This window comes from Mustela nivalis (assembly GCF_964662115.1).
Source record: "Mustela nivalis genome assembly, chromosome: 16".
NCBI lineage: Eukaryota > Metazoa > Chordata > Mammalia > Carnivora > Mustelidae > Mustela > Mustela nivalis.
This window is the reverse complement of record NC_139035.1, coordinates 64,489,362-64,505,635: the sequence shown is the minus strand read 5'-3', so window position 1 is coordinate 64,505,635 and position 16,274 is coordinate 64,489,362. Positions and strand designations below refer to the sequence as shown.

Here is a 16,274-nt window from a genome sequence, read left to right as displayed (position 1 = left end):
TTGACATGATGGACAATGACGGGCTGCCTCAGGGCCACGAGCCAAATTCTGGCTTAATTGGCTTAAAACCAGCAGGAACCAGACATCTGAACGTTCTGCCCGGGCATTTTCACAGGTAACTCCTGTGACTGAAAGATACTCCTGTAACTCCTGTTACCTGAAAAGGTAACTCCTTTTCAAAGAACCAGATCAAGATGAGAACGAACAAAGAGGAGTGGGTAGATTAAATGATTATTTAGTATAAACCCAGGCTCTTATCCTCTATTCGTTAGATTTGGGGGAGGGACCCCTGGGTGGCTCGGTCGGTTGAGCATCTGCCTTCAGCTCAGGTCATGATCCCAGGGTCCTCGGATCGAGTCCTGCCTGGGGCTCCCTGCTCAGTGGAGAGCCTGCGTCCCTCTTCCTCTGCCCCTCCCCATCTCATGCTCTCTCACTCGCTCTCGACCCCACTCTGACTCTATCTAAATAAATAAAATCTTAAAAAAAAAAAGCACAGATTCAGGGGGAAAGCCTTACACCTAGACTCCGGAAGTAGCTCCTTCTTTAAATGCTTGTGAACAGACAAGAACGCCTGGGGGCCGATGGGAAATGGTTCTATGCCAGCAGCAGTATATTAACTCATTTCATCCTTGCAAACAATTCTCTGAGGACTCTAGTATGATCCCCGTTTCACAGAGAGCTAGCCCGTCTAGATAAAAGCGGCTTGCCCACGGTGGCGCGCCGGAATTTGAACGAAGCTGTGTTCTCATGTGCCACGCTCAGCCATGACTGTGAACGGAGGACTACAGAACGGGCATCGTACGCCGGACCCCAAGGGGAATCCGACAATGACCATTTACCTTCCGGAAAGCGTGGTCACGGAATTTCCACAGCGGGAGCTCCACAGCTGGGCTAACGTGTGCTTCAGCAAACCCACTTTCTACACTGGGCTAGGACAAGAGTCACCAAGAAATGAATCAATTTGGTGAGATGTGGATGTGGGAGGGCATTATTGAAGGTCTGGAACTATCGAAAAGAAAAGTTTGGGAGTCCCACGAACTTCTGCACAAATGCAAGAACACTGCCCCTCAAGCAGGCCTTGTATTCATAGTGGTGATGACACGGGCCATCTTGTATTAAAATACAAGACGAGGAGACACGGAGTGCTCAGCTCTGTTCACTTTGCAGTAATCTGCATCTCCCGGGCCTGGGCGCTTTTTTAATTAAAAAAGAATGGAAAAAACAAAAACCGTTAAGAACGTCATGGCTGGAAAGCCGCTAGTGGACGATCACATACAAAGAGCCCACAAGATAAGAACCAATGTGGGATCTGAGACCAGATGCTACAAGCAAGGTCACTGTCCTCAACAATCACTGGTCTCACCTATTTTCACCTAATGACACCCTGGCAAAACCTCCCACTCTTCCCTTCTTATAGCAGGTCCCAAAAGGTGCCCATCCAAGAACTGCGGCCCCTGCCAGCGCTCTTACTGATGTCTAGTTCGTATACACCTTATTCTCGAAGTCCTTTTTGGCCTGAACCGGTATGAAATATTCTAACTTCTCCGAAGTTGTTTTTGTTTTTTTAGTGTGAAAGAATGTTGATAAATTACTCATCTTTTAAAACCACGATCATAAAATCAATCTCCTGTATTACTACTGCATGAGTGCGAGGGAGTCCCCAGCCTACATGGGTTATGTTAAAAAAAATTTTTTTAGGTAGCTCATTTAAAACTGAGAAAGCATTTCTTCCCTAGAAATATTATAGTAATAAGGGACATGGATCTGCCCACCGAAGCCTCCTTTCCACACTCTCTCCCTCAATTTCCTGGTCCAGATTTATGACTACTTAGGCTGCTTCTTACGCTTTCCAGCGCCTCCCACACAGGTCTCCATTTCCACCATGAATTTTTTTCAAGTCGGGTATTTTTAACCTGGGAAATGTCTTACTAAAGACGTAATGTTGTATCACTTAAAATCTCCTAATTTTCATTTTCACAACACAGATGACGCTCGATTACCTTAAATTCTGTATGAAAAATATCGTAAGGCAATCAGAAAATTAAAAACAAGAGGTATAAGAGAACATTAAACTGTCCCTAGTAGTTTGTGAACTCCAAACATCAAAAGCAAGATGCTATTTTGAAATATGTACTGACTCAAGTTTAAAGATGGGTGAACTTTAATTTAATCGTGTATAAAACCAAATGGTAGTCTAATACCACTGAGACTAAGTGCTGAGAAACGAAGTAATAAAACAACTACATGAAACATGATTACAATTTAAATTCTTTGGACTCTTTTTCTAAGCCCCCACTTTTAATACAGAACGAACTCTCCCAGTCTCAGCCCGGTGGTATTGGTTAACACTTGACATCCAAAAGCTGAACTTTAGGCACGTTCCACGAGTTCTCACAGCTGTTGGGAAAGCTTTAAAAAAGAAGAAGTGGGGGTTAAAAAGACAGCTTCGGACTGCAGCACAGTATAACCGGTAGGAATGCCGACTTGGACTTTAGGTCTCTAAGTCCATTCCTCTGTTCTTCTACAAAAACGCTAATTTTAGCATCTGATAGTTTAATCAGATTTCCCATTTTCAACAAGTAACCTTTACTTCCCATCATGTCCCAGAGAACAGACTCCTGAGATTAGGACAGAGGCGGACCTCAACCGCTGAGCCCGCTTCATATATAAGGCAACCACTCGTTTTAATTCCCGCCGGACTAGGGTTTTGTGCTCCAAACTGAATCTTCACTAGAGCGCACAGGATGTTCACAAATGTGTCCCAAAGCTCTCTTCTGGTCCGCTCAGGACAATGACCCTGTAGCAGAAGTGGCAGAGGAACTGGAGTCCTATCAGTCGTATTTGATTCTCTCCATGGGGGGTTCCTCCTTGTAATGGGAAATTATTTGAATCAGGATGGAACAGTTGATAAGGAGGAAGAACAAACCAGCTAACCAGATAAACAGAAACGTGTTCTTTCCCTGAAACTCCAGGACGTAGGCCGGCGCCAGCCACAAGGCCTGCCCTATGAACCAGAGCATCAGGAGAAGCACAGCTCGCTTCCACGGGATTCGCACGAGCGGCATCACCAGCGGCAGCAGGCAGAGGTACCAGAGGAAATACTGGGAGGTGCAGACTTTGTTGAAAGTCACGAAAATGGCCGTGTGCAGGAAGCAACAGAAGACGAGGTCCCGGTAGTAGGCGAAGGACACGGCGGAGAGCAGGACGAACTGCGGCAGGAAGGCGGCGATGCCCAGGGACGGGCTCCACGGGCTCTCGGCCGTCAGGTACAGCATGTAGAAGTAGGGCGAGAAGTTGTGCCGCGTGTCCCGCCGCGTCAGGTGGTACAGGTAGGTGTGCTCCACGAACTCCCAGCCGTACCTCCGGTAAAAGCCGGCGCCCAGGGCGGCAAACGTGAGCCCGGCCACCGCCACGAAGAGCAGCACGGCGCGGCTGCACAGCCTCCCGAGGAACTCGGCCAGGCGCGCCCGGAAGGAGCCGCGGCGCGGGCGGGGGCCCGGGTGGCCGCCGCCGCCGCCGCCGCCGCCGCCGCGCTCCGGGAGCAGGTGCAGGGCGATGGGCAGGGCGTAGGTCACCGGGTACATCTTCATGTGCACCGCGACGCCGTAGGCCACGGCGGCGCCCGCCACCTGCCCCCGCGCCAGCAGGTACAGCGCCGCCAGCACCAGCGCCGCCACCAGCGAGTCGGCGTTGCCGCGGCTGGACACCGCCATGGGCAGCGGGTTGAGCAGCCAGAAGACGCAGTAGCCGCAGGCGCGGCGCCGGCCCAGCCCGCGGAGGCGCAGCAGGCGGTAGAGCAGGAAGGCGGCGAGCAGGTCGCCGCTGATGAACAGAAACTTCCCGAAGAGCTCGCCCAGGCGCACGCCGGGCGCCAGCAGCCAGCCCAGCAGCGGCGTGTAGCGGTAGGTGGCCCGCAGGTAGGGCGAGCGGCCCTGCGCGACGAGGCGCGCGGCGTCCGTGAACACCTGGTAGTCCGCGTCCGTGTAGCGCACCAGCAGCGTCCGGTCCTGGAAGGCCCCGTAGAAGACCAGGGCCACCCGCGCGAGGAAGGCCACCCCGAAGACGCCGGCGGGCGGCACCCGCAGGCTCAGGAACCACTCGCCCCAGGGCTTGGTCGGGCCCATGACCGCCCGGCGCCTCCGCCGCTCGGCCCCAGCCCCGAGCCGCCGTCCGAGCCCCGACCCTCGCCCGGCGCCCGCGCCTCAGGCGGCCGGCGCATCTCCCGCCCGCGCGCCGCCAACCGAAACCTCCGCGGGACGGTCGCTTCCGGCAGGGAGCCCCGCCCCCGCCCCGCTTCCGGGGGGCGGGGCCGCGCCGCGCCCTCAGTGGCCAGGCCGGGGTGGCCTTCCTTCGGATTGGCTGTGTCGCCGCCCCTCCTTCCTCGGGCGGGGGCGGGACTTCCGGCTCTCGCGGGAGGCGTGGCCCACGGGCCCGGGGGGCTCCGCGGGTCTGTGGCGGAGCGGGGCGGCGGTCCTCTTCGCACGAGGGTCCTTCCGGCTTCGCGGCTCCGTCCCGCGGAGACGGAGCCAGAGACGGAGCGAGCTTCCAGCCGCGTCCCCGGCCCGGGGGCCCGAGAGTGAGAACGCTGGCCGGGCGTCCCGGTCGCCGGTCGCCGGTCGCCGGGGCTCGAGGGCCGGCCCGAGCGTGCAGGTCGCGCGCGTGCTCGGGACGGAGCCCGGACCGGAAGCTGCAGCTCCGTGTCCAGACCGGAGGTGAGCGGGGCCGCTGTCGGGTCCGGCAGCCCCGGGTGGCGGGTGCGCCGGGAGGCGGGGAACGGTGCCCGCGCCTCGCCGCCGCGACGGGGCTCGGCCTCGTGTCCCGGCTGCCTTCCCGCTCGCACAGCACCTGACCCTGCGGGCCTCAGTCCCGGGGCCCCTCCCGAAAGCGTCTGCTTTCATCCGCCGGGCGACGTCGCTGCCTCCTCCACCGAGCGTGGCCCCACGGGGGTGGCGGGGCTCCGCGCTCTGGAAGGTCGTTCCCACGGAAGACCCCGCCTGCTGCCTGGCCCGTCCGGTGCCGCCCGCCATCCCAGGGCCCCGGGCGCCTCTCCTGAGCGACCGTTCTTCGGTACGGCATTTGTCATGGGCCTTGGGACACCTGATTTTTTGTTTCTCTTTCCTCGTTTTCTCTTGGACACTCGGAGGCGATCTCGTCCTTCCCGTGCGTCGGTCTCACCCATCCGCGGGCGTTCAGGACGCGTGGGGCAGACTGATACCAGAGGCCCCGCAGAGTGACATCCTGGGAGTGCTCCCAACTCCCGGGCCGGCCGTCCCCCGGTGTCCCTCCCCCACCTCGAGCTCCGATCCCTCCCCCACCCGCCCCGACCCTGGCTTCCCTGAATTTCTCACCAAGGACTCCCGCCCCTTAGGTCTTTCCCTCCTGCGGGCTGGGGCTGCTCTTAGTCTGCAGAACTGTGAATGCCCTAATCATTGTAAGTGACATTCATAACCTTTTCCAGGAGATCGTAGGGTTCTTGAGGTCAGGGGTTATATCTTATCCTTAGTTTTTTTTTCAGTTACTCATAATCTATTGCAGTCATAGGCACATTATAAGTGTTCAGCAAGTACTGATGGCTTCGTTTCAGGGATTGATCTGGCTTCCTAGGGGAAGCTTTCTTGGCTAGAATAAAGACGGTAGATGACTCCCTGCAGCCTCAACACGCAGCTCCCTGGACGGCCCCCTCAAGCCTCCGCCCACACCTCATGCATCTTAGGATTGACTCTTACCCTGCGGATGAACGGTGTGAATCCTATGTGTTCCATATTCATATTCCGGTATCTTTTTCCCCTTACATAAGCCTTAGTGTAACTACAGGCCTCATGTTGGTAGTTACTTTTGCTTTGCTTTATCTTTTTTTAAAGATCTTATTTATTTATTTATTTGACAGAGAGAGGGAGATCACAAGCAGGCAGAGAGAGGGGGGTAGGCAGGCTCCCAGGAACCCAGGATCATGACCTGAGCTAAAGGCAGTCACTCAATGACTGAGCCACCCTGGCACCCTGTTGTTGTTTTTGTTTTTTTGTGTGTGTGTTTTTGTTGTTGGTTTTTTTGTTTTGTTTTGTGGTTTTTTTTTGCAGCACAGTAGCTACACGTACGGTGAGAGCCCATCACCGTGCTGCTGGCGATGATTCCCAACAGCCAGTTCTGCCGAGGACTTGCCTGCAGTGTGTCAGGTGTTGTGCTAAATACTTTCCACGTAGGGAGGATACGCTGCCTGCTGCCTTCTCAGATGAAGAAATCAGGATTTCCAGAGGTGAAGTAATTTCCCCACGTCACATCATGAACTAACGGCAGAGCTGGAACAGAAGAGCAGTTCTGCCTGCTGCGCAGCTAACCTGTAAACAAAATGTTGATGATGAATTTTGATTTCCTTCTCTGCGCCCTTCTCATTTGATCTCTTGTCGGACTCTTTCTGAGCGCTGCTCTCGCTATGACTCTGGCCCTGACTTTTCTCTCTGCCAATGATAGCCAAGCGAGGCTTAGTCCAGAGAGCAGATGATGTGGGAGCAGGGTGTCTGAGGATTAAGTAAGGGTCCTCTGACGGGTTGGTTTCGGTAATGTGGCAGAAAGGCCTCAACCAAATGACCCTGTAGAGCGTAATTACCTATTAAAGGGATGGGAGGCACCAAATGGGGCAGATAAGAAAACCAGAAACAGCTAATGAAACCTGACCTGGGTCACTGAGGTCAAAGGCGTGAGATAGAGGAAGTAGTTGTGGGACCAAAGAAGGGCCTGGAGTCCAGGAAAATAACTTGGACGGGGCGGTCCGACTTCCTTGGGCGGTCCGACTTCCTTACCGTTTCTAGGTGGGACGGATGTATTCCAGGCTTTAAGGAGCCCTCCCCAAGTTCTTTGCCCTGGGCTCAGGGATTCCATTTCTCATCTCTCCAAAGAGCTGCAGGTTTTTGCGTGGCTCAGCTGCTCGTTGCCTCTCGAGCTGCTACACACAGTCCTTCCCATTCCCCCTTCCACTGGCCGCCTCCAGGCTTCTGCCCCGGTAGATCCAGCCACACCCATGCATGGCTTGTCCCCAGCATTCTCGCCGAGGGCCTTGACCTGGGTCACTGTACTGTTTCACTCTCCTCAGCTTCCCAGATCGACTCTTCCCTTTGTTGCCCTGTTCTGGGCGGCATCACACCGTCTCCCCTGCCGTCGAGCTCCCCATGAGAACAGGCCAGTGGGAGGCACTAGCTGAGACGAAGCTTAGTCCTGCTGCCTGAGACCACCGCTTCCCCTGGAACCACAGCCCCCTCCCTTGGCTACAACTCGCACCACTTCCTGCCAAGTTTAAGACTGCTAAAGGCTTTCCGGCGGCGGGAAGGTCCTGGGAGCCTCACCATCTCTCCGCTCATTAGCCCTGCCCGCACCCTTGTAAGGAATCCCTTCATTAAATGCCACCCCTGTTAGCTCTTGGAGTGTACCCTCTTGTTTTCTGCTGTAGTGCAGGCTGAGTCAATCACTTTCCTTATTTTGTTTTTGTAGATCTTGCTTCTGTTTCCTGCTTTGTAGTTTGCTTGGAATCTATTCCTAATTCCTTTCATCCTCGGGGTCCTGTACCTTGGTCCAGACCTTCAACAGCTCCGTTTAATAGTCCATACCGACCATGTCCACTACCCAAGGGTCTCTGGCGATTACCTTCGCCCCAAGCTTTTGAAAGTCTCTTAACTGGTTTAGTGTTTCCTGCCTCTCAATTCTCCTGCTAGGTTGATATTCATAAACAGTACTTTAATTAGATTCTCTCCTTCCTCAAATATCTTCGGTGGCTCCCAGCTGCCTATAGAAAAACAAAAATTGACCATATAGCCTCACATTCAGTCCCTCCGTGGCCCTGCCCTTTCAGTCTGTTCGCCTATAAAGCCCTCTCTTCTAGGGTTATGACCCGTCCTCACATAATACACTCGTGCTTTCTGCCTCTGGTACTTCTGACGCTCTATCAGCCGCAGAGAATCCTTCCTCTCTCTCTTGCCTACATGCTTCTTGTGCTTTGATGCTGGCCTCCAACCTCAGCTCCTCAGACTCTCCCTAGACCTCAAATCTCTCTGTCAAATGATCTCTCCTTGCACGACCGTGAGCTTACTGTCTGTTCTCTCTCTCTCTCTCTCTCTTTTTGACAGTTAGTTTTGTCCTGCCTTATGAAATATGTTACCTAAATCTTTTACGGGTGTTTAACAAACCTACGCGCTCCCCTGCGTACTGGCTGCGTGAACTCGAGACACATTCCTTCCCTCCCCCTTCCCTTGCTTCTGCGACATCCGCTGAGCAACGTACGTGCAGGCGTCAGGCTCTGCTGGTGACGGAGCGCTGACACGAGTCCCAGTCATGTGGCTCTTAAACAAGCCAGCGACACAGACATTCATCCAGTAAGTCCACAAGCACAGCTGCCGCTCTGGTAAGCGCTACGGGAGGTGGGTCTGCGACGCAGCCAGATTTCAGCAGGCGCTTGGGGGTGAGACTGTGTGACGGGCGCGGGTAGAGCGAGCGAGGCTGGGGCCGGCGAGCCGTGAGGCGTCGCGCAGGAGACCAGCAGGTGCGAGGCCCGTGCCGCGCGCGTCCTCACTCCTGTTTCCTTCTCAGTGGAGAGGTACCTCCCGCGGAGCAGGAACTCCGCATCTGCCGATCTTTCTTGACTCTTAGGTCCCATGTGTTCTAACCAGACCATGTAGATCGATACCTTGCCTGGCCTAGGGCCTGTCCGTGGGAGGTATTGTCCAGAGGCGTCTCCTAGGTCGGTGTATCAGGCCCTTATCGGGCCCTTAGTGTGTGCGACTTGTTACTGTATCTTGTTTTCCTCACCTGTTTGCAAGTTTCTTCGAAGTTTAGGGGGGTGTATCTATCGTATGTCTTGTATCTCAGATGTCTTGTGACCCAGCCCTCAACTAGTGTTTCCTAAACGTTGTAGTTAAGTCTCTGCTGAGGATGGAAAGAGACCCCGTTTTCTCCCTCCACCTCCCTCTGTCCTTCCAGTTCTGGGGAGCAGGGGTCAGAGACTCTGGGATGTGTTACCCCTTGTCGGAGAGGACGCAGGACTGGATACGGGCCACCGGATCTTTTTCAGGGAAGTGATGGACCAGAGTAGAAGAGAGATAAGAGAGATCCCTTTCTTCGAATGTTGGGGCACAAGGCCCCACTGTGAAGCGAATAGTTCTGGAGAGCCTCAAGGATACGTAAGGAATGTCTCTGCGCAGCAGCATGGAAGGGAACTTGGGCGCTGACTCGCGGCTGAGAGGAGCGTTGCCCAGAATCCCAAAGAACTTAACTTTCCTGGACGGAGCTGAGCCAATGTCCAGATTTCTGAGTCTTAACTTCTTTTTTTTTTTTTAATCCTTTAAAACCCAAGTGTGAAGGGTATTTGCTACAGGATCCTAAGGTAGATGAGGGGCTGCGGTACTGAGGGAGGGAGGGGTGACTGCGGGGAAGGGGCAGGGCCGGGCCCCGTCCAGCCCCCCCAGCGCAGCCTCCCTCCACCCTCCGCTCCCGCAGACAGGCCTGCGGGTTCAGGCCCGAACACTAGGTTGGCTTCGATTTCTAAAAGAAGCTGGAGTAAAGCACAGAGATTCGTCCATTTTATTCAGAAGCTTATTCTGAAAAGACTAAAATTAAATAAAAGAAACCAAACAAGCTCCTGGTCTTGTTTGACTAGGTAAGTTTGACCTGGTTTAGTCTTTAATGCGGCGACTGGAAAAGCCGCCCCTGGACAGTTGTGCTTCAGGAGAGCTGGCCGTGACCGAGCTTTTTATCCACAGCAAGGGGGGGCACGTCACCTGCTGCAAAGAAACTAGGTTCAACAGCAGGGGAAAGGACCCGGGTAGCAGCCTTGGGGAGGGGGCCGTGTCCCCGACTTAGAGCAGTGTTACAGCCGGCGGCTTTTCTCTGCCCAGGCCTTACGGGGAAGCCCCCGGATGGTCTCCCCAGCTGGCAGAGATGGGTGGTGGATAATGCGGTGGAGCAGAGTCAGGATTCCAGAAGCTTCTCACGGAGCTGCCCCCTCCCCCCCGGGGCAGCCGCTAGCCCCCTTCTCCTGTTTGCCACGCGGCCCCTTACCCCCATGCCCAGTGCCAGGACTGGGGCTCTGCTGGCCTAGAGAGCATCTGGGCAGCCTGCAGCCGCGCACAGAGGGCTGGGTCTTGGCCTTGGGCCCGTCCTGAGCCCCACACCCTTGCCGTGCTGATGTTTGGAGGCTGAGGTCGTGGCGTCCCGTCAGTGCCCCCCACGCACCGAAGAGGTCAGCTCCCGGTGGGACTTCCCGTAGCAGGCTGAAGCTGCCGTGGCCCCCCCAGCCCTGTGCAGGAAGGGCACATACAGCGTACTTCAAGAAAAGGACACAGAAGGTGCTTTTATTTTAAAACAAAACAAAACAAAAAAAGTGCTACAGTGACAGGACACGGCCGGGTGCAGCACACAGCATAAGTGGGTTCCAGATGCCTGTGGCCCCAGCAGCCACCCCCTTCCTGCCTCCCTCCTCCTGGACCTCAGCCCGCGGGGCTTCTCAGAAGCCTCAGCGGGCATCTCCTCGCTTCCGAAGAGCGGCTTCCCTGCCTCCCTCTCCCATCATCAAACCCGAAAGCCTCCTCAGCTGTCTCACTTCCATCTCGAAACCAGGATCACTGGTCAAAAGTCTGGAAATCGGGGGAGTCCTACCCCAAAACCAGAGCAGGATGTCTGCCCCCACGCTAACGTCTCCTTTCCGTACATTCAGGATATTTGTCCTAAACACATCTATATACATCATACATCTCTCCATGTATATATTATCTCTGTGTCTCTTTCTCCCTAGGTCAGCCTTCCATTCGCACCACGTCCTACTTCCTGAGCCAAGGGAGACTGGATTCATCGATTTCACTGGGTCCCTCAGCAGCGCCCTGTGTCATCGTCACACCCTGAGTACCCTCCCCCATTGGTGGCTTTGCCCACGTGGCATCTCCCCGCTAACATCAGTGCCTAGGGCTCCTGCCATTCGAAGTCTATGGTTGGCGGGGCCAGGGGACCCCAGACCCGGCTGCTTCTCAAGCTTGTCTCATAGCCCGAAGAAGGGTTTCAGCTCCGAGGAAGAGGCCATAGTGTAAACTGCTGGTTGGGGGTAGGGGGGGCGCAGTGTTCTGGGAAGGCGTATGGGAGAGTCAGCGAGGCTGTGTTAAAAGGACAGTGTGACTTAAAGTGCAGCTTAGAGCAAAGTCTGGGGTCCCAGAGGAGAAGCAAAAAGGTTAAGTCAGAAGATGTCCTCATTCTGTTACGCAAGAATCTGAGCAGCGTCTGGGACCTAGAGCGGACAGCAGGGGACGAGGGAGAGAGGGTGTCCCTCAGGAGGGACGCGGCTATATGCGGAAGAGACTAGTGGAAGATAGCTTGCTGTTGGGTGAGAAGCGTGCGCGCGCACACACACCCACAGTCCAGTACTCTGGGCCTTTGCACGTGGGAAGAAGGTAAGTCTGACGTTGAATAAACTTGAGAGCCTAGAAACTGGCTCTTTGCCTTCTGTTCTTCTGTGTCGGATTTTCAAGTTTTTCTGGTTCTGGTTTTCTTGAGAGCCAGGGACTGTTGGTGGGGTTTGCGGTCCGTGAAGAATGCAGGATCTTCAGTTTTCAAGTCGTGGTTAGCCAAGTTCGAGGAAAGATGCACGTAAGAGGGTCTTACGCGGATCCTGTGGTGACCGTGGGTCCAGCCTCAGAACCGTGAGGTTTCTCTGTAAAGCTCTGCACGCAGACGCACGTGCACATTCTGGGGATGCGTGTAGCTTGTAACAACTGACCCGGGTCCTCCCGAACAAGCTGCCACTTGACTCGTTCAGGGGACTCTATGCCCGGCCCCCATGGGGGCAAGGGGGCACAGTTTCTTGTACCTAAATGAGACCAGGAGGCACTCTTGGGATTTGGGGAGAAACTTTTGGGGATTTAGAGAAAGTTCTGGGGCCCCTTTTCCCTTCTTGGCCTCTCCCACAGCCCCCAGCAGGGAACAAGGAACAGCTTGGTCTCCTAAAGTGTCCCTTTAACTCCCCTGAAGGTAGCTTTGTGGCAGAGGAGAGTGGAGATGGGGCTGGTGCCCACTTTAGCCCAAGTCTCGGGAATGGCTAAGGGAGACCCTGGTTATTTGATCAGGAGGCATGGTCTCCTTCCCTCCCAGCGTTGCCTAATAAGCTAGCTGACATTGTCAGAGGGCCACAGGCAGGAGTGATGGGGGGATGGTGTCTGCCGGCCACAGAGTTCTGCCCTGCTCCAAGCCCTAATAAAGCCCTAACTCCCAGAGGCTCCATACAGCAGTCTGGAAACCTGAGAATTTACTCCTCCTGCATGGTGGGGTTGATGTCACTTTCCTAGGGAATCTGGGCCCTGTAAGTATCTGGAACATCATTTCCAGACCTTTCTGTGGGACCTGGGAACATACTGGCAAGGCTCATCCCATCCACAGGTCGCAGGGAAACAAATCCAGGGCTGTGTGCAGAGTAGGGTCAAGGTCTTGGACAAGAGTTCTACATTAGTCCCTCCACATCGAGAGTTCAGATTCCGGGATGGGTGCAGGTGTGGTGTGACCGGTTCAGGTTTCCTGGGTCAGCCTCAGTTCTCTGGGAGCAGAGGCGGCTGTGAAAGAACTGGGTATTGGAAGAGAGGGTCCACTTGAGAGAATGGAAAGAGGAAAGCTGGTGACCAGGGCTCTAGATTATCGTCCAAATTTACCAGCAGAAATAAACCCCCTATGAAAAACCCTGACTTCTCTCAACAGGGCTTGGTAGCGAACCCAGGATAAATGAATTCCAGATTCCGATCTTTCTAAGGGCACAGACCCCGAAAGGACTATCAGAGTCTTGCCTTAGGGAACCAGCTGGGTGGGAAATTAGAGGTGGGTGGGGGTTCCAGCCTCAAGCCACCAAACTGGACGGTGGCGGTGGCAGGAGGCGGGGGGAGTCTATCCATCCACCTGGAACGGCCCTCCTAATGTGAGTCTCCAAGCATGGCTGAGGCATTCTAAGCCACTTCAGCCTAATCTTCCCTGTCCTTCCCCCATCCTGTCGTCAGGGAGTTGTGCGTCGGGCGGGAGTGGGGGAGGTGAAGGGGACGATGGAAGGAAAGCTCGGATCCGGTTGGCCTCGCCTAGCCGCAGGCCACCAGGTTAAAGCAGAGGGAGTGGAGGATGGGTGCTTCGGGGACTCTCCGGTGAGCTCGGGTAGCAGCCCTCACCCAGGATGCCAACAGCGGAGAGACCAGAGGGATGGGGAGGTGGGAAGCCGCCATCAGACGTTGCTGATGCGCACGCTAAGGGCGCTGCCCTCCTTCTCCGCTTGCTCCCGCAGCGACTCCTCCAACTTGAGCTTCTCCGGGTCTCCATAGCGCGTGGTGCTGTCACGGAGGCCACTGGGAGGGGCCACTTTCACTACTTGGTCGAAAAGGCTGAAGTCCGCTACGTACTTGCCGCTGGCTGACAGCGAGATGGCGGGTGTGAACTCGTAGCCCCAGAGGATCTCCTCCGGCAGGTAGGAGGTGCGCACCTGGCAGGTGGCGCTGGTGGACTCCACCGTCCCGCTGAGAATCAGCACCAGCTCGAAGTCGCCCTCGCCGCTGCGAAGGGGCAGGTCCTTCAGGGGACTGCTCTCATCCACCACGTGGTAGAACGTCAGCGGCAGAATGAGGAACGGGCTGTCAGAGGCGGTGTCCACCTGGAACGTCACGTTGACCTGGTTGAGCCGGATGTTCTCACCCTCTTTGGTCTGGTGGGTCTGCAGCAGTTTGCCTGTCACCTGGCAGCCGATGAGGAGGCTCTTGCGCATGTTGGCGACGCGGATCATGAGGCAGGGCTTCCCGTCGTGCGCGGCGACCACGGCGTGCTGGCTGAACCGGATGGTCTCCGCCCGCTTCTTGGGCCGGGCGATCTTGGCCAGGAAGGTGCCCGTGATGAAGATCTCCAGGATGGTGGTGAGCACCAGCTGCGCGATCAGGAGCACGATGGCCAGCGGGCACTCCTCGCTGATGTAGCGGAAGCCGTAGCCGATGGTGGTCTGCGATTCGAGGGAGAAGAGGAAGGCCCCGGTGAGCGTGTGCACCTGGACCACGCAGGGGGTGTGGTTGGCGGGGGGGCCCAGCTCCAGCAGGTCCCCATGGGCCACCGCGACCAGGTACCACACCACGCCAAAGAGGAACCAGGTGCCCGCGAAGGTCGCCGAGAAGAGCAGCAGCTTGTACCGCCACTGCATGTCGATGAACGTGGTCCACAGGTCCTTGAGGTAGAGGAAGCGCTTGTCGGCGATGTGCTCCATCCTCACGTTGCTGCGGCCGTCCTTGGTCAGGACTCGGCGCCGTCGGACCGCCGGGCCCACGAGAGGCCGGCTCTCCGTCTGCGTGGTCTGACTGTAATACACCTTGGCGACTGATGTCATCTGGAGGGAGCAAGACAGCATAACGCAGGTTACAGCAGAAACCCAGCCGACTCCTGGCCACCCCCCAACGCGAAGGAGGAAGTCACATGCGTTTGGTGCCACTGACTGGTTCTTACCAGTAGCCAAGATTTATGAGCGCCTGCTGAATGCCAAGCGCTGCGCAAGACACTGTTGGGTCAACAAGAATGACATCGTCCTTGCTCCCCAAGAACCCACAGCCCAGTGAGCGAGACTCGTTCAGTGAGCAAGTACTCGCACCGCAGTCTGATCCTTGCGACTCTTGGGAGACGCAGAAAAGACTGGGTCGTAATAAGCTCACAGTGCCTTGAAGGTGGGCCAAGAAGAGAGGGCTCTACCGGTCTCTAGTCCCCGTAAGGCCAGCTCTGTGATGCCCTCTCATCCTGAAATAGGGTCCCTCCCCTCCCTCATGAATGGCAGAGCAAGAAAGACTATCCTGTTGAAGTCGTTCCAGGCCAACCCCCCTTAAAACACACAAACCCTTTATTTACTCACTTTTCTCCCAGCCCCGAGTCCGTACTCATTGGTGACACCAAGATACTCATCTGGCTCAGGAAACAGCAGAAACCGCCCATCCTTCTACCCCTGGAGATGTCCTCTGAGCACCCAGTCCATTTCACCATGTCTTATGGTGATTACTCTTACCCCTCTACCGTCACCATCACTATCATCTATTTGCATTACGGCGGGGGCTCGGTCTGGGTCGGTGGCTCTGGGAAGAGCACAGATAGGACCCGAGCAAAAACAACTGAGCCATGGTGGAGAACCACACAGCGAGGCCTCCTGACGGTGCGGATGCAGGGACGTTTCCCCGGGGACTCGGGGACTGCCAGGTCACCGGGAAAGTCGCCTTGACGGGGTAAAGTAGGAAAAGTTCGCGTGTATCAGTTAGCACGCGCTCCAATTCAGGATTGCTGTTTGTCCTGAGAGAAGAAAGGGGGAGAGGCTCGGAGATAGGAGACCGCTCGCTTCCTACAAGGGGCCGGCACCCCGGCCCAAGGACTTGAGCTTTTCCAGCAGAGAAAGGATTTCAATCACTGGAACCCTTGGATTCTGGCTCTGGAGGCCAGACCTTCTGGGAAGGAGGAGGGTGACCTCAGGGGCATTCGGTCCTTGGAGAACAAAGAGGCTCATCACATTCTCTGTTCCAAAAAAATCTGAACCATTGCATTTTATCCCTCACACTGCTCCCTTACCCCGTCTTCCCCACGACCAACCTGACACCTAGAACACGAAACTATCTGGGTGCATTCAAACACCGATCCAAGTAGACCCTAGACCGGCGACTGGCAATGGACAAGAGTCCCGGAATGCTCAGAGGTAACCAGGAGCCTGTTTGGCCAGCCTCTACCCACCTGGAACTTTTGTTGGAGTGAGACCACTCGGCCAGACCTGGATGTCGTCCACTTCCCAATACCCTTAGCTACTTGGGAGCAAAGGGGAACAATTGGTATTTAGAGCCCAAGGAGAGACCCACTCAAAACTCAGTAGTAGTAGTAATATTAAAAAAAAAAAAAATGCACAGCACCTGCATCTCTGTACCATTTTTTTAAAGGTTTTATTTATTTATTTGACAGACAGAGATCACAAGTAGGCAGAGAGGCAGGCAGAGAGAGAGGAGGAAGCAGGCTCCCCGCCAAGCAGAAAGCCCGACGTGGGGCTCAATCCCAGGACCCTGGAACCATGACCTGAGCCGAAGGCAGAGGCTTTAACCCACTGAGCCACCCAGGCGCCCCACGCTCTATACCATTTTAAAGTTTACCGATTAGTCTGCCTTCGCATCTGATCCACAAACTGGAAAAGATGTGAAACCTCTGAGAGATTGGAGGAACTATTAACGGACAGAGAAAGTGCTGGAACGTTGTGGATGAGTGAACCTAATTTTAATATCCAA

The 16,274-nt window shown here is 55.4% G+C and overlaps 2 protein-coding genes and 1 long non-coding RNA gene across 3 annotated transcripts in view; 1 reads left to right on the top strand and 2 right to left on the bottom strand.

The window, feature by feature from the left end:
- Nucleotides 1-2,143: 2,143 nt before the first annotated feature.
- Nucleotides 2,144-4,250, bottom strand: PIGM (phosphatidylinositol glycan anchor biosynthesis class M). Its single transcript, XM_082704352.1, has one exon. The coding sequence runs from the start codon at nt 4,122-4,124 to the stop codon at nt 2,832-2,834; it is 1,293 nt and encodes a 430-aa protein (XP_082560478.1). The 5' UTR covers nt 4,125-4,250; the 3' UTR covers nt 2,144-2,831.
- Nucleotides 4,251-5,068: 818 nt separating this feature from the next.
- Nucleotides 5,069-11,477, top strand: LOC309850430. Its single transcript, XR_014304228.1, has 2 exons — nt 5,069-5,753; nt 6,078-11,477. It is a non-coding gene; the product is annotated as an uncharacterized lncRNA (long non-coding RNA).
- Nucleotides 10,308-16,274, bottom strand: part of KCNJ10 (potassium inwardly rectifying channel subfamily J member 10) — a 29,030-nt gene continuing 23,063 nt past the window's right edge. The window contains exon 2 of the mRNA XM_082704357.1: nt 10,308-14,362. Within this exon, the coding sequence (XP_082560483.1) occupies nt 13,223-14,362 (1,140 nt within the window). The 3' untranslated portion in view covers nt 10,308-13,222. The remainder of the gene's footprint in view (nt 14,363-16,274) is intronic.